Genomic DNA, 27,439 nt, shown 5'->3' on the forward strand with positions numbered 1-27,439 from the left:
TTTACATTTTGTTACATGTAACAAAATAACATCTTTGCAAAAATACAAATTATTTGTAAAAATCTGTTGTGTGTATGATTCAAACTCGGGTCTCTCAAAATCTGAAATGATTTGCCCCAACACCACCAACCTCCTGACGTGGACTGCTGTTATTATCTGATACACGTGCATGAATCAGAACATGGAAACACTGACGGGAAGTCTTGAAAAATGTCATCAGAAGGTTGTCTGCTCTCAGTGACGGCCATAAAAAAGAAATAATTAACTAATGACTTTAGTTTGGGGTACAATAAATGTACGTAGTGCACATTGTCCCATTACGTAAGAATTAAATTCAGTCTTAAACACAATGCAAGATAACTACATGAAGCTGCTTCTTAGTTATGAAAGGAAAATTCCACCAGGGTTGTTTTGAATATTTAATTATTCTCATTTCAAACATAAACTAAAGAAAAAACTTCAAACAACACCCTCAAAGAAGTCTTTGTGCCCAAACTCTTCTTTCTACGGTAAAATATTGATTCCAGTAGATCTCAGATGTCGTATCCAATCAGCACAACTTATTCAGGAGCTACTTGCACTAAATACTGTTATTTAGTGGTTCACCGAAGCGGAGGCAGCGGGAGTTCAATAGTTCTGAGGTAAAACGCTGCCGTCAGTGGGCTCTGCTGGCTGCAAAGTGTTGTAACAACTTGTCTGAGGTCAAATAAGGCAGTGAATATCTAAATATACCACACACTTACTCTACAGCTCATTTTAAGTCATTAAAATAAATATCAGTTCTAATCTATCATAATCAGTGTGTCTGCATTTATCAATTGTTATTAATGGAGTTATCGTTAATCACTTTTATTCATCATTTCACGTGTGCTGAACATACTGGATTCTTTTAATCTCAGTGTGTATTTTTATTTATTGTTTATTTTGCAGGTTTTTGTACTTTCACAAGTTAAGCATTAACTTTTAAGTCATAGATGCTCACATATATTTACATGTAATATCATTTTATTGATCTGTTTTCAAAATCATATTGTAATGCACTTGATTTTTTTACAAACTGTAGTTGTAGTTTTTGCCATTTTTTTGTTTTTGTTTGTAGTTTTATGCTAATAGTTTATTCATTCATTCGTCAGGTTCTTTGTGAGTCCTGTCTCTGTGTGTCTTTTTTGTTATTTTGCTCACTTTTCTGTGTTGTTTAGGGTTTTACTTGTGAATCACTTTAAACTTCAGGTTTAAACGAAAGATTCTATTAAAATTAAATTAAGCTAGGGTAACTAGCTATCAGTAAGTCCCTCATACCTCCTTACTTCAAAGAAACCAACTATCTTTCATGACTGGTGTGCATGCTTTTTTGCTGAGTTAAGGTTGTTAAATTTTCCTTGTTGAGGGCTTAAAAAGCATGAAATTAGATTTCCAGAAGTGTTCATATAACTTGATACAACAATATTCAGTCTTCTGCTAAAGAAGAAGAAGAAACTGTGTTATTCGTGTCTTTCGGGCTTCATAGTAGTTTCTGTTTTTCTCATTTTTACCTCACACCTTCTGGTATTTCCAGTCCAGTTTTTCCTTGTTAACAGTCTGATAATCTGTTTTTCTTTGTGTCTGCAGAGTCGAGTTTGTACAGCTCTGAAAGTTCAGGCCTCCAGACTCAGACTACTAGCCAAAGTGAGACCACAGTAATAACACTGAGCACCCATTGCACTCAGAAAAGACAGCACGAAAACTCACCTCTGACCTCTCCCTGCCTTTTCTTCTCTCAGGTGCCACCTCTCCCACAGTGTTTGGAGTGGGCGGGGCTCCAGCAGGAGGCGCTGTGGGCTCACCGGGGGCGAAGCGGAGCGGCTCTGGAACTGGGAACACTCTAAAGGTAACAGCTCGCTGTGAACTGAAATGGGAGAATTTGGCTCAAATGTGTTAACATAAAGCGGCTTGAGGAGGCTTTGGTTCATCTGTGGAGAGTGGGATGTCTACATGGCTTTGACTCAAATGTTTCTATTATTGGTCTGAATGTTTTTTAAATCTTACAGTTCGACAAACATGACCCAGGTCATCACAACGAAACTAAAAGTAACACTGAAACTAATAAAAATTAAACGGAAATGAAACTGATTGAAAACAAAACATGAAAACAAAAACGAAACCATAAAAACGATTGAATACAGATTTCGGTTGATTCTGGTCAGGATATTAACCTACAGTCAGAGGGTTTTAGTTATCTTAATTGTGGGTTCTCTGGTATTCTTAAACAGAAATGCAGATGTGCACTTTGTGTGTTTGTTGTGATTTGTTAATGCTGTGGTTTATGGTCAAATATACTAAAGGGGAGTTATTGTAGTTGTTTTTATTCTAGGACTCCACTCCAGTAGCTTTGCATTAATCACAGCTAAAAATAATCCTTCTTTGTCTTATGAAAGCAGTTCATTTGTGTCTCAGACAGTCTGCTTTAGCGTCTCCCACCAGTCCACAAACTTTTTTACTTCTACTTGGGCATCTTTCTGAAAACTTGCTGAGGGGGCAGCATCCAGAGCTGCCAAGGTGTCCTGTTGGAAACACAGCATTCAGAGCAGTCATAAGAATTGAGCTCTGTGTTCATAATTTTTACTTTTGCATATGTTCACATCATTACATGAAATGTGAAACTTTGGCCTTGGCTAATATGAGCATCTGATACTGTAACTTTAAATAGCTCCCCCTTAAATGTAATGGATTATTAAAGTTGGAAGCATTAGCTCACAGGAAATGTTTCCTCAGTTTTTATCATTGTGTCTAAATTGTATGAGTGTTGATGTGTAATCATAGCTGAATCTTGTTTTGTGCATAAATGAGTGTTAAAAAATATATAAAAGAAAAGTTAAATTGTTGGCTAAGAGCCAAAATTTATTTGAAGGTTGTGTTTTAAATAGTTAAGAGAAGTTCTTTAAAAAAACAGATAGTGGAAAACATTATGTAGATCACGAAAATCTCCACAAACTGCTCTTCATATGTTAAACTTGGACGGGATTCATGCAGTTCTCAGCACATCCTATCAGCACACTGTTAACTGAAATGTAGTTTAAAACCAGATTAACACATTTGTAACGTGCTGGGTGACATTGATGAAGCTCGTATCACAGGTAACACTGGAGTTTTTAGCTGGCAGTAATAAGTAATATTTGTACCAGCTGTATGAACCGTAGCCTTGGTGATACAATATTCAGTGGCATCAATAATGGTAACTACATTAACTGTTGCTGCAGCGCTGGTTGACTAGTCCTGTGCGGAGGCTGAGTCAGGGAAAAGCAGATGGACAGAAGAAACCGCCAATCAGGATGAGGAGGCGGGACAACAGGACAGAGATGACCACACCCCTCACGGGAAATGCGCAAACGGTGTGTAGACACCCATCCAAATGATGGGTTAAAGACACAAAATAGTAATAATGATAACATAAACTAATTGGTTCTTAAATTATGTAGAAGGCGAGGAAGGAGGAGGCGGGGCATAGTGGTGGGGAGGAGGAGCCAGAGGAAGAAAGCCACACCCCTCTACCACCCCCAATGCAGATCATCAAAGACCCCAACAATCCTGAGGTAAGAGTAGCTCTGCTTAAAGCTAGAAATGTTTAATGGCTGAATATGAATGTGCCATAAACTTCTTAATATTGTATTAGCTGCTTTAGTCACAAGGTAAAAAACTTCTTCGGAAAACTTTTTGAATATCTACAAAAATAAACTAAATGTTTTTATACAGAAGAATGGTTTATTTGAAGAGTTTTCAGTCCTGATTCAGAGTTGCATGCAGCACAGATAGAGCACTAGTGGAAGATACCAGTGATCCTCATATGTCTCCTGCCAGTGGACCTCATAGTAACGTAAATACCCTGCACTGGTTTAAGTCGTATCTATCCGGTACATTTCAGTTTCTTCATGTTACTAAAGTCAGTTACTCATGGAGTTCTGTAGGTTCTTGTGTTGGGATCGGTACTTTTCATTGTATACATACAGGTAATATTATTAGGAAACAGCAGACATTTTCATTGTTGGAGATGATACCCAGCTGTAGGTACCTATGAAACTTGTTGACACAAATCAATTAATTAAACTACAGGCATGTCTTCAAGGCCTGAAAGCCTCCATGGTATATAATTTCCTTTATCTAAATTTGGAAAAATGGAGGTTACTGAACTTGGTCTTAAAAACCTTGGAAGCATGGTGTCTAACCAGATACTGACTCTGGATGGCATTACCATGGCTTCCTGTTAGGAATCTTGACCAGGATATGTCCGTAAAGGCACACTGTAAGAGATGTCAGACTGTTTTTTTTCTTCCGGTATTTCTAAATTTCTAAACATCCTGTCTCAGAGTGATGCTGAACAACTAGTTCAATATTTCTTACCTCTAGGATGGACTATTGCAATTCATTATTATCAGGCTGTCCTAAAAGATCCCTGAAAAGCCTTCATTTTATCCACAATGTTGCAGCAAGAAGAGATAAGATAAGATAAGATATACCTTTATTAGTCCCACAAGGGGAAATTTCATTTTAAGGCTGCCGACCTATTGCACGCAATGGTGGCACCATCTTACCCTCCGACCATACATACTGAATACTGTGAGACCATATTTCTCCTGTAATGGCTTCTCTTCACTGGCTCTCTGTTGTATCCACAATTATATTTAAAAATCCTTCTCCTCACATACAAGGTCTTGACTGATCAGGCCCCATCTTATCTTAAAGATCTCATAGTAACATATCGCCTCAATAGAACACTTTCCTCTCAGATTACTGGCTTACTTGTGATTCCTAGTGTATTTAAAAGTACAAGCCGGCGCCTTCAGCTTTCAAACTGTGTACTGTATTCACGCTGTTTTCTTGTCATCAATAAAAGATTACAGTTTTCTGAGGTTACACAGAACTCTTTTAATTTCAGCCTTTTCTCTTTCTTCAGGCTCTAGACTCAGATCAGGGATCAAATGAATCAGACACGGAGCAGAGAAACAAAGCACTAAGAGGACGCATGTAAGACAAACCGAAATTTATTACAAAGTCCAAGTTTTGAATGCATATTTAAGGAGACTTGAATTTTGTGGCTCTGTGTGTGCAGGTTTGTCGTTAATGAGATGGTCCAATCAGAGAAGGACTATGTAAAGGATCTAGGAGTGATAGTTGAGGTGAGACACAAAAATCACACTGAAAGAATGGACCTACTGACGCTCCACCCACCAGACTCTACAAATGTCAATCTAAACATACGACATGTTCTCTGCTGACGTTTCTCAGGGCTTCATGTCCCGGCTGGAGGTCAGAGGGATTCCAGAGGACATGAGAGGAAAAGACAAGATTGTCTTCGGCAATATCCAGCAGATCTACGACTGGCACCGCGAGTCCGTGCCACAAATGCACACGAGAACAAACACACTTCAGTATATACACAAAGATAGACCATCATGCTCACTGGGTATTTTTCTGTTTCAGCTTCTTCCTGGTGGAGTTAGAGCGTTGTATTCAGAATCACGACCTGCTCGCTGACCTCTTCATCAGACATGTGAGTTCTACAAACAAAATGACTTGTTCAAAACAGAATATATAGCATGGCTCTGCCCTGAGACCTCAGGGACTCAACTCAGAACTCATTCGTCTTGACTTTGGGCTTCATTTAGAACTAGATTCAGGGCTCAATTTATTTTTTTTGTCTCAAGATAGGAATCAGGATTCAAATAGGACTTGGCTCATTACTTTTTATGGCTTGGCTTAGAACTTTACTTTTAGAAGTTTCACTCAATTGTCAACTTAAGACTCAGCTTGTCCCTGCATTAGGACTTGACTTGTTTGTCCTGGCTTAGAATTTGCTGTAGGACAGAACTCGGGACTTCTTTTCTTGACTTAGAACCTCACACAGGACCCAAGCCTGGACTTGTCTCAGGGCTTTTTAAACATTTATAAGGTTGATTCAGAACTTGACTCAGTTCTCAGTTCTCAGTCTTGAGAGCTTCAAAAAGTAAGCAAACTGGACTTCTTTAGGTTTGTGAAGACATTTCACCTCTCATTTAAGAGGCATTTTCAGTTCTAAAACGAGTATAAAGTTAGGTATTTAACCCCTAGTGGTGATTGTCCCCTTTAGAAGTAGTCATGAGGCTCCTGACCCACAATTGATCATGTGAATATTCACGTGTGAACAAAGATGTGGATCATTACCATCATCTGGGGTTAAGAGTGAAACCACTGTGAGACCTTGCCCCAAACCATCAGTGACCTACTGAAGTCACCTGATGCCAGGTGTGAGCGGGGGGTTGACGTGCCTGGAAACATGTCTTCCCAGTCCAAAGTGGTTTCCTGGAAAGAGTGACCTATGTTTTTTAAATGCAGGTGAGTCTTTTCCTGTTGAGATGACTCCTCCATGTTGTACCATACATTTATGGAGTGGCTGTTTGGTTTCTTCTATAAAAGGGTCCAGGCCCTCCTCGCTGCACTGCACTGCATACCATATGTTGTTCATCTTGCTTTTAGGAGTTTTGTCCTTGCAATGAGCCAGTTTTTGTCTGCTAGATTTGCTAGATCTGAAGTGCACTGGGATGTCATGCTTGGAGAAAATTTCCAATAAACTTGCTACAGGAACAAAAAAGTTGTTGTCATTCTGTTTCTCCCTAGTTGGTGTCTGGCATTCTTTCCTCTGCATTTTCACTGATTTGATGAAGGTCCAGTTAGGATAACCACATTTTCTAAGAGCTTTGTTTACATCTGTGTGTTCCTGTTCCCTTCTGCCTTAGAGGGAACCTCCTCTCTGGTTTAGGGTCCCAAACAAGTTTGTGTTCCAGTACATGGTGACAGTCAAGGTCTAGCATGAGCTGGATGACTCAGAAGCTACACCAACATGGGGCTCAATTCTAAATTCATGACTTGCTCCTGAGGTTGAACCTGGCTCGAGTTGTTGTCTGTACATAGGATTTGAGTTATCACACAACTCAGGACTTCTTGTTATTTGCTTGGGACTTGACTCAGGATGTGTTGAAGACCTAATACAACTATTTCTTTTTTACTTTCTTGTTTTTTACAGGAGCGTCGTCTACACATGTATGTGGTTTACTGTCAGAATAAGCCGAGGTCAGAGTTCATCGTCATTGAGTATGAGACCTATTTCGAGGTAATGCATCACTTTTCTTTTTTTTTTTCATTTCTATATTTGGCTATTCTTTTCTGTTGTTTTTTTTATGATTATCTTATAGAATAGAATAGAATAGAATAGAATAGAATAACTTTGTTATCCACATCAATGGAAAGTTGTTTTCAGTTCACCAAGCCATAAACAAATCAATCAAATCATATCAACAAGTAATAGTTTTCTTTTATTTTTCTTTCCTGATTTTTTTAATCATTACTATCTTAAAAGTTAAAAAAGGGGAAAAAAATCAAAAGAGCAGGCTTTACTAAAAATGCACGTTCTTGAATGGACCTTGCTATAGTAAAAATCAGCCAAAAACTGAAACTGAACCAGTCCTTCTATCTCTGTCTCTGCCTGTCTGTCTGTAGGAAATCCAACATGAGATCAGCTGCAGGATGTCCATCAGTGATTATCTGATCAAACCAATCCAGAGAATCACCAAGTACCAGCTGCTGCTCAAGGTCTGTAAAGAACCTGTCAACATGATTTGTGTTTACACTAACTGCTAAAATTAAACATTGATTTTAAAATATATTTAATGCATTTTTGGTGGAATCTGAATGTTACAATGGAATTGCTAGTATTATCTGTGGAGTAAGTTTGGGTATTTTATATCCTGCTTAAAAATGCCCAGAGACCATAGAAGAAAATTACCCAGTAGCTAAATGTGGTACAAGGGTTCTTTTATTATTAGGGTTATTAGGGTTTTGTGCATTTTCCCTGACAAATATGACATAAAACTAAAAACCAAGCTAAATTTGGAATTTGACCGGAGGTGCTGATCTTGATTATAGACTGGTTGGCTCTCAGGGCTGTGCGACATGACGAAATATATCAGATGATATCAAATTAAAACATCTATCGTTTCATATTATACGCTATGGTTTGTTTCGTGGTGTTGCAAAACACTCTGTTTACACCAGTATTTTTTTCTTCTACCAGCACAAGAATTACATTAAAAAGTATGAAGAGAGTTTACGGATGACAAGCAAAAAAGAGCCGTCAGGTGCTCAAAATAAACCTTAGACTCAAACGTTCGAACAGGCTTTTCCTCGCAACACGCCATGTAATGCAACTTATACAACTTAAAATACAACTAAAAATATATAGTTTCATGCATCGGTCAAAACACTCGACTCCAGGTACACGACGCCCAGCTGAAAACGCGATGAGTGCCAGAGATTCACAGAATTTACAGAAAATGCACTATTTTGTGATTTATATTGTTATCAGGATGAGAAATGTATTCTATGAGATATGAGATTTTGGTCATATCGCTCAGCCCTATTGGCTCTTGCTCCAGGCTTGAATTAGAACTTCGGTGAGGTCGAGTTTTTACCTTTTAATGAGGGACTAGATTCAGGACACAACTCGGGATGCAACTTGGCATTTATTGTTTTTGAGATGGAGCTGACCTCAAGACTTGAATTGACTCATACTGATGTTGTCTTTTGAAATTATTTACGATTTGACATGGGTGTAGTGTTAGACTCAGAAATTATTTGGGACTCAACTCAGGGAAGAAATGTGTGGGTTGTTTTATTAACTTCCTTAACAGTTATTACCTGTGAGCTCTGATTGGTTCACAATGACAGCCTTGGCATAAATTTTGTACTTTTGGGTAAAGCTTTTTGTGAGAAATCAGAGATAAACTCATCAGTTCATCATACCAGCGTATATTTTAAGATATTTTCTGATGTTACACTTTAAGGACACACTATGACTTTGGCTGACATTCAAACACTTATATTTTTTCTGTTTGTTCATCAGGATTTCCTCAAGTATACGTCGAAGGCAGGGCTGGACTGTGAGGAGATTGAGGTAAGTTTTGTTTCTTTGCTTTCCTTTTCTGTAAATCGTCTCATAAGCTTTCAGAAACATCAAACAACTGAACCACAGCTTTGTTCGTGTTTTTTGTTATTGATCAGTTTTTTGCTAATATAAAAACAGTTGTGTTGTGCCATAAACTGTTCTGATAATACACAGAGACACAAAGGATCTACATTCTGGGAAACAGTTTATTTACTGAATTTATTATATTTTCATTCAAATCCTTGTGACTTTTAAAAATGATAAACTTTGTTAAATGTTTTGTAAAGAATAGATATTTTTTTAGCTTTGCTAAGAGTTGTAAAAAAAACTCTAGACAACAAACACATGATGTATTTTGCTAGTTTTGTTCTTCAGCAGACAGCTGTTTCTGTCTGATAACCAACGAGCAGAAGGAGACAGCAAAGAGCTGCTGCTGCTTCTGGCATAGTGAAGATCGTTATAAATGATTTACACGAGACGGTGAATCATCGCCCTGAGGACTAACACAAACTTTTGTAATATTTAGTAACTGTGTGTGTGGTCTGTGTACAGAAAGCGGTGGAGCTGATGTCGTTGGTTCCAAAACGCTGCAATGACATGATGAACCTGGGACGCCTGCAGGGATACGAGGTACACCCGTCTGTCCACCTGTCCGGCTGATTTGTTTTGTTAGCAATTTCATGTCACTAGGACAACATAGTAACATAATTGATTTCATGCTAATTAACATTGAAAGCTCTGAAAGAAATGTGATAATATTTCAAATTTTAAGTTTCCATTTTTGTCTACTAACACAAAATGGACAAAAAGCAGAACTGAACCACACAGAGATGAAGGACAATGAACAGAACCCAAAGGAACACCATATTACATTGATAACAGCACACACAGCATAATAATGTTGTTGTGGGGTGCTGCTACCGAGCTCTGCAAAGACAGCTTCTCAAGTAGTTTGTGTGCAGTTTACCTGTTTCAGGCACATATTAATTCTACAAAAACTAGAAATGTGTGTAGAAAGCACAATAGACACAATTAACGATGACATATATGAGGCATGTAACAAATTAAACTTAAAGAGAAATCTTTCCATTTTTTGAACTTTGCTTAGAGTTTAAAATTGAGGTTGTAGTGTAGTTTAGAGACCTGGATTTAGGAATTAACACTACCTGCTATTTATTTTCATTAACTAAGAATCTGCATTACACAATTTACTTTTGTTGATTTCCTGGAAATGTAAAGTTTGCTGCAGGGTACCTGGACTCTTATCCATCTGTCTTTCTTTCCTAACTCACCTCCTCGTGTTTTCCAGGGAAAGCTAACGTCTCAGGGGAAGCTGCTGCAGCAGGAGACTTTCTGTGTTTGGGAGCAGGACGGAGGCGTTCTGTCTCGCAGCAAAGAGCGCAGAGTTTTCCTGTTCGAGCAGATCATCATCTTTAGCGAACTGCTGCGCAAAGGCTCCAACAACCCAGGATACCAGTTCAAGAACAGCATAAAGGTCAGACTGGTCAGCACTGGTTAAGCTGGGCATACACTGTGCGATTTTTTTCAGTCGCGTTATTCAGCTTCAGCTCAAACTGCACGATTGACTCGCAGGGGTTAGAAGTTCGTCGGTCACGATGCAGGGTCTCACACTATACGGCCCGATGCTCTGATGCGACCTGAGTGCTCACACTGTGCGTCCATAAAAATGAAGGTTATAACAGAAATTCTGTCGCTCGCTCTCCCTCTCTGTCTTTCACTCACACAGACACGCACACCACCACCATCAACTTTGCTAAATTGCTAATGAAAAACATTGATCAGGCAGCTGTGACTGAGCAGTGGTGTAGATCCAGCTATTTTCACAGTTGTTGTGGTCGTGATAATTTTGTGAGGCCACATCGAAAAGACTCAGATGAGCTTTCCAAAGTTCTACAAGTGCCTCCATCGCTTGTGTCCAGATCACACGCTGCACTGCCGTGCTACTCCGTCTTTTTCACCGACGTTTATGTGTTTGCGCGTGCACAGTGTGAGCGGCTGCGGTGACACCCTCACGACGGTCGGGAGGATTTCAAACAGGTTTGAAATCCTCCCGACCAAGCGATTGATGATCGGGAGCTGGTCGTGAGGTGTTAATCGCTTCTCGTTACCCCACGTATACTACACGATGAACGGCGCACGATGAAGGCCAAACTCGGGCCGATCAACAAAACGGTCGCACGACTAAAAAATCGGCTCAAAATGGGCCAAAAATCGCACAGTGTAAGCCCAGCATTAGGCTAGACACCGTGTTGAGGTCTGAATTAGGAGTAATTGTGTTATTGTTTGTGTTCAGGTGAGTTATCTGGCAATGCAGGACAGCGTGGACGGTGATCCCTGTAAGTTTGTGTTGTGGTCTCGTGGGTCGGCGGAGCGCTTCACGCTCCAGGCATCTTCTGCCAGCATAAAGATGACCTGGGTAGAGACCATTGCTTCCCTGCTGGATGCCCAGAACAACTTCCTGTCAGGTAAAAACCTTGTCAAAAACATTCCTTAAATATCTGAAATATCGGTTACATTACCTGTCCTAAAATGTCCTTAATTCTCCTTGGAAAATTCCCTTTCATTGTCATTGTGTCACCACTGATTTTGAAATCTCTTATTCAACTGAAATGCTACTTTTATTATCTTTCTCATATTCCTCAAATACTTTTTGTTTTACCCTAAATATCCTTAAACCATATTTAAATAGCCTTAATTTCCCCAAACCACCCTTAAACATCTCTATAATGTTGTAACGTTGGACTTGTGTTAACGTAAATCCCCCTTAAGTCACCCTTGAAATCTTAGAATACCTTCCTAAGTCTCAAATCCTCTGCGAGCTGTTTATTCTTTGTTTTATGTCAAATGAATCGATTTCAATCACGTTTAAATTTCCCCAAAATGCCTTCCTTACAACCTCCTTGAAAACTCCTTGAATCAATCAAAATTCATTTTTGTGAACAACCCTCCAACATTCCTAGATCCCCTTAAATATTTTAAACATCAATTATCTCTATAAATTTCCATAAATCACCTTAAATCTCACTGAAACAGCTCGTGCATATCCAAACTACATCTAATCTGTGCCCACAGCTCTCCAGTCTCCTATTGAGTATCAGAGGAAGGAGGGTGTGATCTCTGTGACACGGCCACTGTCATCAGGAAGGCCTCCATCTGCACCGCCCACTCCCAACGGTCACGCAACTCAGCCCCCTCCTGACAGTGAACAGGAAGATCAGGTTTGAATCCCTCCTTTCACTTTCCTTGTGTACCATAAGTTCTTGAAAAACTTTCTTACATCAGGCCATATGACCTTTGACCCTTCAGGAACTGGTTCTGGTGCTGCAGGACTTCGTGGCGGTGCGGGAGGATGAGATCTCCGTGTTTCGGGGGGAGAAGGTTCAGATTCTGGCGTCCAACCAGCAGGGTCAGAGTCTGGTCTATCGGCCGGCCAACAGCGATTCGCCAGCCGCCGAGGGCTGGGTGTCACGCAGCGTGCTGAACACACACTGACACATACACATGAACAAACACACACTGGCAGCAGGGTCAGAATCTGGTTTACATACATACACAAACACAATGTACATACACAAACACAATGACAGCACTCCAAATACTAAATGCAAAATGGGTCAAAAGCATGTTGGGAAATATTTGTGCAGCAAAAATGTAAACATGACGATGGCAATGTCTGCCTGTCTGGCACTTTGGACAAAAATATGTCTCAGTTCTTAAACTGAACCTCCACTTTCTCATTTTCTCACCTGATGAGATTTGTCAGAAACAATAATTAGAAATTATGTGAAAGTTTTAAGCATTACAGAATATCCTTAATATTACATCTGGGTCCAAGGGGCAACCCTCTATAGCAACTTCATGGATCCCCAAAGTGTGTAACAGTGGAGCTGGAGCATACTTGCCTGACGTCAACAAATTAAAGTGTAATTAGTGTTCTAGTAGGTTGTTTGGTTTTAACTCAAAATTTCTAACAATCTTTGTAAAAAGTTGATTACAGCTTATTTGAAGTGCAGAATGGTGTAATTATGCCTAAAGATTGTTCTCAGTCATAATAGCAGTAGACTAAGCAGAATAAACTAGGCCTTAATGTCCTCAGGCATCGCCTCCAGAGAGGTAGCAAGGTTGAACTTGCCAAACACCTCACCTAGAAGGTGTTTTCCAGGGATCCTAGTTGGATGTATGAACCACAAGTGGATCCTTTCATTGTGGAATAGATGCTGTACTTTGAGCCTCTCCCAAATGACCAAGATCCTGATCCAGTCCAGACCCTTCGGGCTATTATAATTTCTTCTGCTTGAATACTTGTATCCAATATTAGTCCTTGGTCACTCTTTGGTCACTATTCACAGTTGGGTATGAATAGAAAAGGATAGAGTGTTTGAGTTGTAGTTGATTGATGTAGAATCTCAGGGTCTTGTTCACACGTGGGGGATATAAGTGAGTCCTTGTGGTGAACTCAATCCAAATGGAAAGTAAAGATTTGCTACATGTTTCTCATGCAAATACAGTGAGTGGACTATTTTGCAACCCCCGCTGTTTAAAACCACAAGGAAAACTGCTTCCTTCCAAAGCATAACCGACTCCATCACTTTCTTCAGTGATAAAGTTGAACCATATCGATTCAGCTGTCCACAAACAGCAGTAGTAACATTCCCCTCCATTTTGACTGTCAATGGTGTCAAGAGACTCCAGAGTCAATGAACTAATCTCAGCTGGTCCAGTTCTTATTGGGGGCCTCCTGAGGTTTTCCTAGGACAGACAAGAAGAAAAAATCTCTCCAGAGAGTTTGGTGTGCACCCTCAGTTAGGCATAAAAAAACCCCCAAAAGTGAGGAGTTCAACAGGCATCCTGGTCAGATTTCAGAACAAGCTCAGAGTTTTCTCTTTCACAAAATAATCTCCACCTTACATTTTTTTTCCATTGTTGTCTCTTTATGTAACAGTACTGTGACCCATCAGAGGGTTAGGAACTGGAGAGGTAGACACTGCCATCATTTATGCTCTGAAGGTTTCCTGACATGTTTCAGACCCTCATTACTGTTCAGCATTTAAGACTTCAAACACACACACACACATACACTCTCCCAGCAGCAGGTACTGTTAATCTCCTCCCTCTTTCCTGGTGCTTCAACATTCAGCCAGAACACAGTTCTTCACCTCGTTCTATCAGACGCTGCCGTCAGGGTCCCAAGCAACCAATAACCCACTCTTATGACTTCACAAACTGTTCTCTGTGGGTCAGTGGAAGGGAGGTCATATGACCATCATTACAATCATCATCACCACCATCCAGATGGGGACTCCAGGAAGAAAAGACAGTTAAAAAAAATAAATAAATGAAAGCCTCCTGGACGAGAAGAGGCAAAAAGACCTATCAGCCAATCAGAACTGAGTTCTCTACGCGTCGTTCTGTTAATAGTGTGTATAAAGAGACTGAGGACACACACACACACACTTCATACACACACCAATGCTATGATGAAGATGCAGATGAAGATTACTATGAAGATAATTAAGAATAATAGAATCTGTTTTTCACCTCAATAGAGAGAAAAAAAATGAGAGAAAATGTTTGTCATATTAATAACTGCGTGCGTGTGCATGAGAGAGAGGGAGAGCGTGTGTGTGCGTGTGTTAGTAACGCCGTCCTATGTGTGTGTGTGTTTTTCCACAGACAGTTAGGTGGTGTCCCGGTGTAGCGTTGCCATGACGAATCGTTGTGTTTGCGGTGACACCATTTTTTGTTTGTTTATTTGTTTGGTTGGTTTTTATAGCAAACCAGAGCTGCTGCCGCCCTCCTCCCGCCCCGCCCCTTCTCTGTCTTTCTCCAGTCAACAAGGCGGCCTCAGCTTTGGTTAGTTTGATATTCTGATTATGCATTTCTCGTTCCTGTATATAGACCAGACGTCCAACTGCTACTCTGTGTACTGTGGACACTGAACCGGTCTGTCTCTCAGCAGCCCAACCTACTGTGACTGTCTGTTTCTAGTAAAACCGAAGCTGTAACCTTCAGCACGCTCTCTACCTGTCTCTCTCTATCTGTCTCTCTCTCTCTCTCTACCTCTCTGTCTCTCTCTCTCTCTGTTTCTCTGGTGCCATTCTCAGACAACACCCCGGTCCTTAAGGAGCTGCGCAGCCTGTCAGGTGCACTAAAGAGTGGTTAGGGTGGAGGATAGTGTGCTATGAAGCAAACTATGAATGGTTTAAGTGGTGTTAAAGGAAAAGTTTAAGTTCTTTCAAGTCTATCTTAATATAACTCCTTTAAACTGATCTAAAATGTACAGCCTGTAGGCAACAGCTTTCTGGTTTCTGTTAGCAGAATTATAATGACACTAACAAAACTTTCAGTTCCTCTAATGTCCACTTGATGCTGCAAAATGAGTCCCTATACATAGTCTCCCATGTTAAAATGTCCAACTTCAGCCTGCTACAGAAAACAGTTTTGGTCTAGTTTCCTCCTGTGTAACAACTGTATGGGGCTGAATTTAGTTTATAACTCACATGTTTCATTGTGTCATTAAGGCTTAAAGTTTGCGTTATTAGGGGCGGGGCCTTGTTGAGTGACAGGTGACACAGTGTAGTTGTAGCTACTAGCTGTCTGCTAGGTTTCACCTCAGTTATCTGAAGTCACTGAGCTGGACCTTTAGGGTGGGTTTGAAGTGATTTATGTAATTGGGTAATAAAACAGAATCACATCATCAGCATATGGTGATATACGCATATAGTTTAAACTCAGTCTGTCCTTTCTGGATCATTTTTAAGGATCAAGAAACCAAATACAGAATTACAAATCTCAAAACTATTAACCATCTATAATTTAGCCGTTTAAACTGTATTTGCATTTGTAAACAATAAATGCCCAATGAAATAGGTAGATTATAGCATTTCCAGATTATTACATTTGTTTGGTTTTTTTGGTTAAAAAAAAGTCAAAAGCTACAACAGAAACCAAGAAACGCCTTATTCCTGAGCAGGTTTTAAAGGAAAATATGTTACTAAAGCTTCTCTTAATGTGCATATGGAATGTGATTGGGACTAGTATATTAAGACAGACTTGAAGGAAACCTAATGTTTTCTTAAAGGGCAACACACACCGATGGCACTTGACTATGATATTCATTAGACTTTTTATCCCAGCTACTGCACACCTGGCTTTCTACTAAATGTCAAACTATGTTTGGCAGCATAGCTTTGATTCAATCTGCTTGAAATATTTTTCTAAGGTGAATGGTGGACATCAGATTGTCCATAACTTTCTGGTTCAAGATGGTACTTTGGGTTAAATATTAGGCTGTTTGGCAACATTTACTTTACTGGGTAATTTCATGTCAAATCTCTTAAATATTATATTAAAAATCTAATATTTAGCTGCAAATTACACGACATTTTATCACATTTGTTAAACAGTTTAGCTGTAATTATGAGGGGAAGCGTTCCTTTCTGCCTGTTGTATACTGGCTGAAAAATAGTTAATAAACTGACGTCTGTTCTCTAAAAAAACATCCTTGCTATCAGTTATCCCTGCTATATCTGAGCTTCCGTTCAGCAGTGTAAATTATTTTCTTTAGTGTTTTAGACTGATAAAACACTATAGTACTGATTTCTCACAAGACAAACATTAAAACAAAACAGTATAGTGTGACCAATCAACTGTTTCTCATCTTTTTAAGGAAACAGATGTCAGTATACCAACTATTTCTCATACTCCCTGATACTGAATTTTCTTTTATTATTATTATTATTAAAATGTTGAATATGATGATCAGTTACTCTTTTTCCTTTATAATTGGGGATAAACTGGTTTCTTCAAATTACTTGTTAATTTGCAGCTAAACAGCAGCAAGCCTTTTCAGGAAACTGGAATCAAATTACACAAATGTCCAAGTTTGTAGTGAAAAAGCAGAAAAAGACAGTGTTAATGTCTTGTAATAGTCATTATAAATACCAACATCCACTTCTTCACATAAACATGCAAATACAAATTATGACTGTCTAAAATATAAGTTAATATCGAGTCCTTAAAGACCTTCAAGCTACTTAACATCAACATGACATTCGTCAGGTGAATGACCCTTAAAAACAGATGCCACTTTGTTCCCTTTACAGAGCTGGCAACGGATTTTGTGTCAGTGTGATAACTGTCAATGCAAAAAAACAAAAAAATGTTTATAGTGTTCAAAATGCTTAAAACATGAGCAAGGTCACAACTTTGGAACTCGGAGTGCACCAGAAGGGTTTCAATTTGATTGCCGAGCATTTCAAAAGGAACTCTAACAGGTGGAAAGCTGTGCATTATGAAGAGTTTTAAAGTTAAATGTATTGCACAATGAAGGTGCTACAAAGTAAAGCTTAAAATAAAATGTGGACCATGATTAAAGGTGTAAGATGGATAACTGTGCACTATAGAGGTGTTATAAGGTGGGAAATAGCACACAGCTTAGAAATCAGTGCACTATGAATGGTTTGAGGTGAAAGGTAGTGTACTAAGGTTTAGGATGAAAAATAGTACACTACAAAGGCATAGGGTGCTGTTTGAGACCCAGCCTTGTTGCCGACTGGCAAACTCAACTAACCAATCAACCAGTGTTATTTGTACAGAACTAACAGCTGCTAACTGACTGCTAACAGCTCTCTGTGTTTGTAATAAACGTCATTTTTCATCCAAAACATTCTGTATGTGGCTTCTTCTTCTGGACTTCTTTTTTTTTTAAATACATGGATTAATTACTACATTTATACATTATAACCATTTATATTTTGCATATAAAAATTGGATGTAGCCACAAGAAAGTCTGACATTGGTGTGTGAGTGAGAAGCTACTCTCTATTTACATTGTAAAGAATGCTTACAATTTCAGTTAAGCTGTTTATAATCTTATTTTTAATTTCTTGTTCTGGTGCAAAGGATAAATAACTAACAACAAAAAATAAATTAAAGTATCAGGGTTAGGCCACCATCCATTTTCTGCCAATCTCGGACTTTCTCCAGCCACCCTCTGAGAGATATAATCTCTACAGTATGTCTTTGGTCTTACCTGTGGTCTACTCCCAGTTGGACAAGCTAAAAAAAATCACCTAAGAGGTATCTTGGTCTCTTTACCACAACAGGATATCTCACTGCACTCTCCCCTCACTCATGAACAGACCTGAGATACTTCTCATTCCCAACTTGGAGAGACACTGCACTCTTTTCCAATTGAAAACAATGAATTCAGAGTTGGAGGTGCTGATTCGTAACTCAACAACTTTACACTCAGCTGCTACCACCCCAGTACATCGACCCAGTGGAAGTCGTTGTTTGTTGAAGCAAGCAGACCTACATCCTCCACTAAACGCAAAGATAAGAACCTGAAAATGTGACACCCTCCATACCTTGACTGTTCAACGCCTACCACGAACAAATAGGCCTCATAGCAAGCGATGGAGACGAAGCTTTCATTGCAGTTGTACAGAGACCAAAGCTCACAACAACAAGCCAGTTACCCAATGGTCCTGCAGGAACCCCCGAATCTGAGGGTCAACTAACCGATGACTTTCCATCAATTTCAGCCAAATTGTTTATTCAAATCTAGGTATTGGTCCACAGCTGATGCATCTGTGAAAGTAAGGTCTATATACAAAACATTTCTAAAGGTAAATCACTGTAATAATGTTTATATACCAAAAGATGAGGTTCTGATTTTGAATGAATATTTTAATCTGCACAGTAGCTATTTAACAGATGTAAAGGAGAAAAAAAGGTAAATAAAGAATCTAAGTAGATTGGATTAAATCGTGTCAGTCATTATATAACAATCAAATGCTGAGTCAAAGCTTCTAATGGGTGTTAAACTATGATGTATTATTTAGGTTGAGTAATTTCTAGGACACAGTGCCAGGAGGCACTCTGACCTGGAAAAATATCCTGATAAGTGCATTTGTAAAGTTGTAAACTGATTTAGATTACATATGTTACGTTACGTATCTGCAACCGGAAGGTCGCCGGTTCGATCCCCGGGCTCTCTGTCCTGGTCGTCGTGTCCTTGGGCAAGACACTTTACCCTACCGCCTACTGGTGTTGGCCAGAGGGGTCGATGGCGCGATATGGCAGCCTCGCCTCTGTCAGTCTGCCCCAGGGCAGCTGTGGCTACAACTGTAGCTTGCCTCCACCAGTGAGTGAATGTGAGAGTGAATGAATAGTGGCATTGTAAAGCGCTTTGGGTGCCTTGAAAAGCGCTATATGAAATCCAATCCATTATTTACATTACACACAGGTGGAGGTGATAAACAAGATGTGTTGGACTTTTTATAGTGTACAAAGTCAAAATGTGTTTCAGCTGGACTGTGATGATTAGTGCTGCAATGATTTAATTAGCACCTAATGCTGTAATCAACTGTAAACAATTATTGTTTCTAAACCAAAAAGATCCAAATGTTTGCTGTTAGTCAAAATCATGCCTCTTAGTAAACTGTAAAAGTGCAATATATATTGAGCTATAAAGCTACATATAACTATTTAACAACACAGCAATTTACAGTTCATATTTAGATAATGAGAATTTTTATCACTGGCTTACAGATTATCAATCAGATCTGAGCTTAAAGATTCATCCTGCTTTAAAGACACGAAAGAAAAAAATGGCAATAGGACAGTTTAGAGATATAGTGATAGTATAAAACATTAAAATAAGTTTGGATTTTCAAATAAAAAAATATGTTGTTTCAATTGAATTTTGTGTAAAAACAAAAAACTGACAGAGCCTATAGATCAAATTAAATAAAAATTTAAAATATAGTTAAAAATTATGTTTTAGTTGTTTTGATATGGTGCATTTTGTCTGATTTGATGAATGTAATGTAGCTGTGGACAACATAAGCCCAGTTATTAACATGTAAATTGTGCTTGAAGTAAGCCAACAGGCAGACTTTTATTATGAAAAGCTGAGTAAAGTCCATTCCAGCTCACTTACATAATCTACTGCACTTATGTTTCCTGAAGCCTGCAAGTATCACGTAGTCAGCTGCTGTCAGTCTGTGTGTTCAGTCAGAGGTGGGACTCAATCGGAGCAGTGCACTCTGGGAAACATATGAGGCTTGTAGCTCAGGAAGTAAAGCATGCAGTCAATTATTTCAAGAAATGGATGTGAAACTCCAGAGCCAGTGAAAGCCGAAGTGAAAGGTGAGTTTGAACCATTAAAGAGTTTGTAAAATGTTGAGTCTGTTGGTTTAAAGAGTCATTAATAAATTCAGCTTGCTCTTTTGGAAGGTTTCCACCTGAACAAACAAAAACAAAACATACAGCTCAAAAGGTTAGAATAGGCCTAAATAGACTGTCTGCTGACATTACCAACATATTCTATTTCACCAAGTAGAATGTGGCACCGATAAATGCATAGCAAACAGGGAGCAGTGCCAAACTCTGAAGACTTAAACCTACACTTGTTGCAAGTGTAGGTTTAAGTCTCTGTAGTATAAAGCATTTTCTAGCATCTGCCTCCAGAGTTATAATGTTCATTTGTTGTTATGTTTTGTTTATGTTAAATTAGAAACTTTGCAACTTTTATTGGTCATATAGAGGAAATCCTGAGTAGATGTTTGTTTTATGTGCTTTGCATGTGTCAGACTGAATGGATGACTCAAATCAAGTCATAAGCTCTGTATATATGATTATTATTATTATTATTTACCTTTTGTGTGGCACTGGAGTTGCTGACCATTTAATGATTATAATCATGGAGTAGGTTATTAGTAGTTACATTTCATTATCCTCCAAAATTACCTCACAGTGAAAATTCTTACATGCAGATGTTCTTTTATATCAATACCATTAACCAGAACCATTTTCCCATTTTATATATAAGAATCATAACTGTGGTGTCTTTAAAACATGGATTTATGGAGATATTTAAAGGACACACAGGGCTTAAATTTTGCATAAATTAATTTCTGGTGGATCTGACTTTGCTTCAGTTATCACCGAAATTAGGATTGTGGCCCTCTATCACTTATTTTTACTGAGCTCTTCAGGTTAATAGTTCTTTCTTAACCTAACGTCCATTAAAATTTCAAGTATGGAGTTTACAACCTTTTGATCACTTCACAGTAATCCAAACCCCAAATGTGTAGTGAGATAGAAAATTCCACAACTCCACAATGGACCTTTTGGTTAGATTGCTTTCACAAAGCTTCTGTGTTAAGAATGGATTTAAAGCCCATTAACAGTGGTGTTTGTAACCTTTGACCTGCAGGATCTGTCCCTTCCTGGCTGCAGGGCACCCTGCTGAGGAACGGGCCTGGGCTTTTCTCTGTAGGTAACTCTGAGTACAACCACTGGTTTGACGGCTTGTCGCTCATCCACAGCTTCACCTTCAGCAATGGTCAGACTTTGATAAACCTTCAGCATCATTTAACTGTTGACTGTCAATTGTCCATGGTACTGCTGAATATGTTCAATGTTCTGATGTTGCTATTTCAGGTGAGGTGACTTACAGAAGTAAGTTTCTGAAGAGCGACACCTATAAGAGAAACATCAAGGCAGACAAGATTGTTGTCTCTGAGTTTGGGACCATGATCTACCCCGATCCTTGCAAAAACATCTTCTCTAGGTAAAGCCCATCCAGATCATGATCTTACAGAATATATGATACTCAGATTTCCGATCTTTCTAGTTTCAGTCCAGAACAGACTTAAAAAGCTCAAGTTCAGCCCATTCAGCTTTTATATCTACTAAACATAGAAAGGTAGAGTGGACAAGAGATTTTAAATCTGGAACCGAACAAGTGTAGTACATCTAAAGTCTCTGCTTCAGTTCATCATGGATGGATATCACAGTTCTGTGTTAGTTTACGAAGCATACAACAAGAGCTAAATGGATGGATGGACGGATGGATGAACATAGAAATCTGAATCAAACCTTACAAGTCTTGTGGTCTTGGTCCATTTGGGGTTTGATGATTTCAGATATGGACAGACTAACCAAAAACATTTGAGGTTTTTCTGATGTTTTATTTTTTTATCAGAATATCTGCTTCAATTCATCAGTTCATGAAAGTGCAAAATGCAATTCTCTGGGTTAGTAAAGGGTTTACTTGCATAAACATTACCTAAAGACGTTTGGTTGATTGGAATCATAAAAAAGGATATTTGTTTTATTAGGTATGTATACAAATACTGAATTATTTCAGCTGTGTGCCCCAAAAAAACCTTCCACGCTCTCTCACCAGGGCATTCACGCACCTCCAGAATGTCATTCCTGACTTTACTGACAACAACTTAATCAACATAATTCGTTATGGTCAGGACTACTACGCTTCCTCTGAGGTCAACTACATAAATCAGATTGACCCTAACACCCTGGAAACTATCGGCAGGGTAAGTTAGTCTGCACATACTGCCTGGGAACGTTTTAAAAAGGTTCAGGGTTTTCGTTAAATGGTCCACTGTTTAATGCCCAAAGGTAAAAAGTAACTATATTAGTTTTGTTTAGTACCACAGTTGGATATAATGGCAACAAGCATCTCTGTGAAAGATTGTCCTTCCTCAAATGTACTGCCCGGTATTAATTTCAGATAAACTACAGGAACCACATTGCCTTGAACCTAGCAACAGCTCATCCACACTACGATGAGGAGGGCAATACATACAATATGGGGACTGCTATTATTGGTTTTGGCCAGCCAAAATACATGATCTTCAAAGTCCCAGCTGATGCCTCAGGTATGATGTCTGCAGTAATTCATTCTGTCCTGTTTATTTCTGTTCCTAAACTTTAAATCCTCAAGATAAATTATTTAGCAGTACAGTGGAACCCCGACTTACGAAATTAATTCATTCCCAAGGGTCTTTCGTAAGTCGAAAATTTTCGTAAGTCGAGGCACCCATCGCGCCTTTTGAGTGAACGATAGGCTATAGGCTAATTGCTAACTGCAACAACAATACGTCGTTCAAGTGGAACAGCGAAGCGCAAGTACAAAAGCCAAGGGGTTATCACATGATTGTGATTGTGAGGCATTGTGGGCATTCTGGGCTCAGCCAGTCAGAGCCAGCGGATTTCGATATGCGGGCATTTTGCCATAACACGGGCAGAAATATTGCCATTAAGTGCCTTCGTAACTTGAATTTTTCGTTAAATGGGGTATTCGTAAGTCGGGGTTCCACTGTAATTAGATATCATTCTCAGAATATAGTAAACCTATGCACAGCAGTAAAGTTACTTATTTGCCATTGCATGCTCCATGAGCCACGTCTTCACTTGATTACAACTTAGGTTTAATTGATTTATGACACCACAATCAGACCTCTCAAAGAAGACAGTTGATATGAACACTATCATTTACAAAGTGTGTGTGACTGTAGCTCACTGTATTTTCATTTGCTTCATTTGCTTTCTTTTACTTCATTAATGATTTTTAAATTATTGATTCTCCCTTTTTACAATCAAGAAATGCAGACAAGTGAACAGAATAACAGGCAATTAAAGTGAAGCTTACAACATTGTGTTGACTATTTCAGATAAAAATCACAAAAAGCCGGCGCTGAGGAAAGTGCAGCAGATCTGTTCAATCCCTTTTCGCTCCTCACTGTTTCCAAGCTACTTCCACAGCTTTGGCATGACTGAGAACTACATTGTGTTCGTGGAGCAATCTTTCAAACTGGATATTGTCAAACTTGCCACTGCCTACTTCAGGGGGGTCAACTGGGGAGGCTGCCTCAAATTTGATCAGGATGATATTGTAAGTCTTCCAAATTTTTATCGACTCATAATAGTGAAATTATATATAAGTTGTCATTTAAGCTATTAAGAAAAAATATACTCAGAGAAAAACTGCACCGACACTATATACTGATTATTTGTAGGCTCTCTCCTTGGCCCTTCACATTTTTAGTTTAAGGTGCAATGTTGGTTCTTTGTGTCACTGTGGGCACCAGAACAAATTGAAAAACATAAAATGTTACTTACCATCACTCTGTTAAAGCATGCTGCCTCCTTAAAACCAAGCAGAAACTATTGGACTGAAAAATGAAGCCAGTGATGAAGTACCAAAAATTGAAGATCTTGTTTTTGCAGATCTATATTAAAGCTTAAGGTTTGCATTCTAGCCTGAAAAAATGCCAGGAAACCAACCAAATAATTGTATGCACTGCCATCAAAAACATAACAGGCCACAGTGTACTATAAAAGTACACTGCACAAAATCACAACTAACATAGTCTAAAATTATTTATGCAAATTTAAATCATCTTAAGATATGAAATAACAAAGAATAGTGGCGATACCACAAATACCAAGTTTGTCATCTTCTATTTTGCTGGATTTACTCATTATGTAAAACTAGACTCTGATTTAAATATTCCACGACAAGAAATTGCTCATTGCTGATTTGAAGTCTCCCAAGAAAACCAAAAACAATGGAGTAGTACATTTCTGGTAATAACAGGTATTTGAGATTTTCCGTAGTACTGTTACCTGTTTTCTTTTCCAGACTTATTTTCATATCATCAATAGAAAAACAGGAAAGGAAATCTCCACACGTTTTCATGCCGATGCCCTGGTGGTTTTTCACCACATCAATGCCTATGAGGATGACGGCCATGTGGTGTTTGACCTGATCAGCTACAAGGACAGCAACCTGTACAACATGTTCTACCTGGAGAACATCAAGAAAGAGACTAGCAACTTCATCCAGAGCCATAAGAGTTTCTCCCCACCATCCTGCCAAAGATTCGTTATTCCACTCAACATCAACAAGGTATAGTTAGTATTTAGTGAAAATTCACTCACACTTACATTCTATTTCATCAATAAATAACAATTTGCCTGTTCTTCAGGAGTCTCCCAGAGGGTCTAATCTGGTGACTCTGGCTGGCACAACGGCTCAGGCAATTTTGCAGGAGGATGGATCAATCTATTGTCAGCCAGACACCCTTTTTATAGGTTAGTCATCCACAAAGTGACTGTCATTAAATGCTGTCTGATCCACCTAACAAGTCTGATTCCTCTTCAAGGTTTGGAGCTGCCTGGGATCAACTACAAATTCAACACTAAAAAGTACAGATATTTCTACGGCTCCAGGCTAGAGTGGTCTCCTCATCCCAACAAGGTGAAGCAACTTTATTGATTACTGATTTATTAAATCAATTGCATTGCTTTTGGGGTGAACAATTATACATAAATGAACCACATTTCCATGTGGCTAACATTGGACCCCAAATGTGATCTTTTCCCTAAACATTTATCCTTCTATCTTCTGCTGCTTATTGGGGTCTGGGTCATAAGGGCAGTAGTCTAAGCAGTTGAGCTCTCGCTCTACTGGCCTCTACCTTCATCCTTTCTAGGGAGGATATCAAGGTTTTTCCACACCCAGGATGCATGCCCAAACCACCTCAATTAGTTCCTTTTAATGTGGGCATCTAAGCTCCCCACTCTTTCTGAGGGTGAGCTCAGTTGTCACTTGGAGGAAGCTCATTTCAAATAATCAAGCTTTTAAATTGTCAAAATGTGTCCATGAAGCATCTGAAAATGAAAGGTCATGGTAATAATGAAGCAGCTAGTCTAAGACATGAACCCCAAAGTCCTATGTTTGACCAGTTTGACAACTGAAAAAATAATGGTATGGATTTTGTTTTTAAGTAGAAGGATTCCCTTAAGATTAAAGCCGAGGCAATGCATTAACCAGCTCCTTCTTCCAGCCTTAAATGACCTATATGAAAGTAGGACAAGACAAGCAAAATATTTTAATGAGTATTCAAATGAATTAAAGCAAGGTCTCTCCAATTTAAATGTACCCAATTTCATGCAATAATTATGGTCCAGGCCTCCATTTCAACATCGGAAACAGGGGGATGGGGGTGCGGGCAGCTTTGGGAAAGTTTTGTAAGTTTTGTAGGAAAAATGAATTGAATATCAGTGAGTGACGCAAATTCTGTTTCTTTACATGAAAACGACAAAACAACTACGACGCTGGCTGTATTTTATGCACTATAACTTCCACAGATGCACATATGAGGATGAACAATCTTAATCTTAATCTTAATCTTAAACTAATCAAACTAAATCATTCAGTCAGCATTTTCAAACAAATAAAGTGAAAACGAATGACGTCAGTTATTGTTGACACAGTACGATGCTGAATACTCAAATCTGTAAGGACAGTGAATGCCTGAACCAAAATTAGGACAATCTATTTTAAGGTTGTTGAGGTCTGATACTTTAACACTATTACCCAACAGATCGCCAAGTTTGACATCGTTGAAAGGAAACACGTTGAATGGGTGCAGAAAAACTGCTATCCTTCAGAGCCAGTGTTCGTCGCATCTCCCGGAGCTGTGGAGGAAGATGATGGTGAGAGCTACACTTTCAAGCACACAAACTTACATATTTAGAAACCACAATAATAGAGCAAAATTTGTATTTCCATTGTATTTTTTCCTCATCCAGGAGTCATCCTGTCATCCGTTGTTTCTTCGGATCCCAGCATTTCTCCCTTTATGCTCGTGCTCGATGCCAAAACTTTTGAGGAGATCGCCCGAGCCTCCATCCCCACCACTGTCCACATGGACCTCCACGGACTTTTCATTCCTGCTGCTGATTCATCATAGTATTGAATCTTTTAAGTAAAGTAGACAATGAAGTCAAACTTATTTTTAAAAAACCTTTTAAGCTATGTCCAGTGTTAACAGTGGACACAAAAAATCTACTGCTACTTGCTTTACCTTTGGTAATCCTAAAGCACTTTAAAAGACAGATTTAAGGGAATGTATAGTATTAAAAATGCAAATGAAGTGAGATCAGCAATGTTTGAAAATCTCATTATAGCTGCACAAAGTTTCCACCTCAGTCAGGTGTAGAAACTTTTATGGTACGTTAACATTTTTTTATTTCCAGAGATTTTATTTTGTAACATAAAAATGTTGAGAAATTAAGCATAAAACAAAATTCTTTTAATACATAAAAGCTCTAACTACTCAACTTTTAGACTGAAATATGTCTTGTCATGCAAACAACAAACTTACTGTTTGCTGTCCTATTTTAAAACCTAATGACCCGAGGGGTCTCAAGAGAAAATGGCTACTGTGTGTTATGTTGTCCCAAATGAACCAACGTGAGCTACTTATCAGACCACTAATATTGCCCTGTGGTTGGGTGCCCCCACCAGTCAGTCAAGTTTTCATCCATGTTTCCTTTTGAGGTATTATTAGTTCCTATTCTTCATTGAAATCAAGAGTCTAAGGATGGAGGCTTTTGTTGGCTGTACAGATTTGTATTTTGTGATATAGAGATATATAAATAAACTAATCTGACTTAAATTTAAGTTATTTTGTCTTTTTTTTTTACTTCTGCTGTGTTTCCATATTATTTATGTATGACCATATTTTGGTATAACTGGTATATTTGGTATAACAGTAAGTTATAGTCACGACAGCACCCGATGCTTCAGTTATTGATATTGTTGTGAACTGTAAAATAGAGATGCTTCAAAGAAAATTCCAG

General features: G+C 38.7%; 2 protein-coding genes across 3 annotated transcripts in view; both read left to right on the forward strand.

The window, feature by feature from the left end:
• LOC116316699 (kalirin-like) overlaps nucleotides 1-17,631 on the forward strand; it is a 48,508-nt gene extending 30,877 nt beyond the window's left edge. The window contains exons 42-57 of the mRNA XM_039607043.1: nucleotides 1,609-1,665; nucleotides 1,761-1,867; nucleotides 3,237-3,368; nucleotides 3,456-3,569; nucleotides 4,928-4,998; nucleotides 5,084-5,150; nucleotides 5,260-5,363; nucleotides 5,455-5,524; nucleotides 7,034-7,120; nucleotides 7,507-7,599; nucleotides 8,909-8,959; nucleotides 9,503-9,580; nucleotides 10,260-10,445; nucleotides 11,265-11,436; nucleotides 12,044-12,189; nucleotides 12,278-17,631. Coding sequence (XP_039462977.1) covers nucleotides 1,609-1,665; nucleotides 1,761-1,867; nucleotides 3,237-3,368; nucleotides 3,456-3,569; nucleotides 4,928-4,998; nucleotides 5,084-5,150; nucleotides 5,260-5,363; nucleotides 5,455-5,524; nucleotides 7,034-7,120; nucleotides 7,507-7,599; nucleotides 8,909-8,959; nucleotides 9,503-9,580; nucleotides 10,260-10,445; nucleotides 11,265-11,436; nucleotides 12,044-12,189; nucleotides 12,278-12,463 — 1,721 coding nt within the window. The 3' untranslated portion in view covers nucleotides 12,464-17,631. The remainder of the gene's footprint in view (nucleotides 1-1,608; nucleotides 1,666-1,760; nucleotides 1,868-3,236; nucleotides 3,369-3,455; nucleotides 3,570-4,927; nucleotides 4,999-5,083; nucleotides 5,151-5,259; nucleotides 5,364-5,454; nucleotides 5,525-7,033; nucleotides 7,121-7,506; nucleotides 7,600-8,908; nucleotides 8,960-9,502; nucleotides 9,581-10,259; nucleotides 10,446-11,264; nucleotides 11,437-12,043; nucleotides 12,190-12,277) is intronic.
• Nucleotides 17,632-19,993: 2,362 nt separating this feature from the next.
• Nucleotides 19,994-27,226, forward strand: bco1l (beta-carotene oxygenase 1, like). 2 transcript variants are annotated; one of them, XM_031735331.2, is made up of 11 exons: nucleotides 19,994-20,128; nucleotides 21,198-21,326; nucleotides 21,425-21,554; nucleotides 22,173-22,320; nucleotides 22,518-22,665; nucleotides 23,461-23,681; nucleotides 24,432-24,698; nucleotides 24,778-24,883; nucleotides 24,955-25,049; nucleotides 26,179-26,290; nucleotides 26,387-27,226. In XM_031735331.2, the coding sequence occupies exons 1-11, from the start codon at nucleotides 20,065-20,067 to the stop codon at nucleotides 26,545-26,547; spliced, it is 1,581 nt and encodes a 526-aa protein (XP_031591191.1). In that variant the 5' UTR covers nucleotides 19,994-20,064; the 3' UTR covers nucleotides 26,548-27,226. The 2 variants fall into 2 exon arrangements, with proteins under 2 accessions (XP_031591191.1, XP_039462431.1); XM_039606497.1 differs by having other exon boundaries at nucleotides 20,069-20,128; nucleotides 21,221-21,326.
• Nucleotides 27,227-27,439: the final 213 nt, after the last annotated feature.

The sequence above is a fragment of the Oreochromis aureus genome, linkage group 23 (assembly GCF_013358895.1).
Source record: "Oreochromis aureus strain Israel breed Guangdong linkage group 23, ZZ_aureus, whole genome shotgun sequence".
Classification (NCBI taxonomy): Eukaryota; Metazoa; Chordata; class Actinopteri; order Cichliformes; family Cichlidae; genus Oreochromis; species Oreochromis aureus.

What these genes read in the sequence shown, in the direction of transcription:
- bco1l (XM_031735331.2), top strand. Translation starts at nt 20,065, where the DNA reads ATGCAGTCAATTATTTCAAGAAATGGATGTGAAACTCCAGAGCCAGTG. An exon ending in GCCAGACACCCTTTTTATAG is followed by an intron (nt 24,884 to 24,954) that starts GTTAGTCATCCA and finishes TTCCTCTTCAAG; the next exon opens with GTTTGGAGCTGCCTGGGATC. An exon ending in AGCTGTGGAGGAAGATGATG is followed by an intron (nt 26,291 to 26,386) that starts GTGAGAGCTACA and finishes TTCCTCATCCAG; the next exon opens with GAGTCATCCTGTCATCCGTT.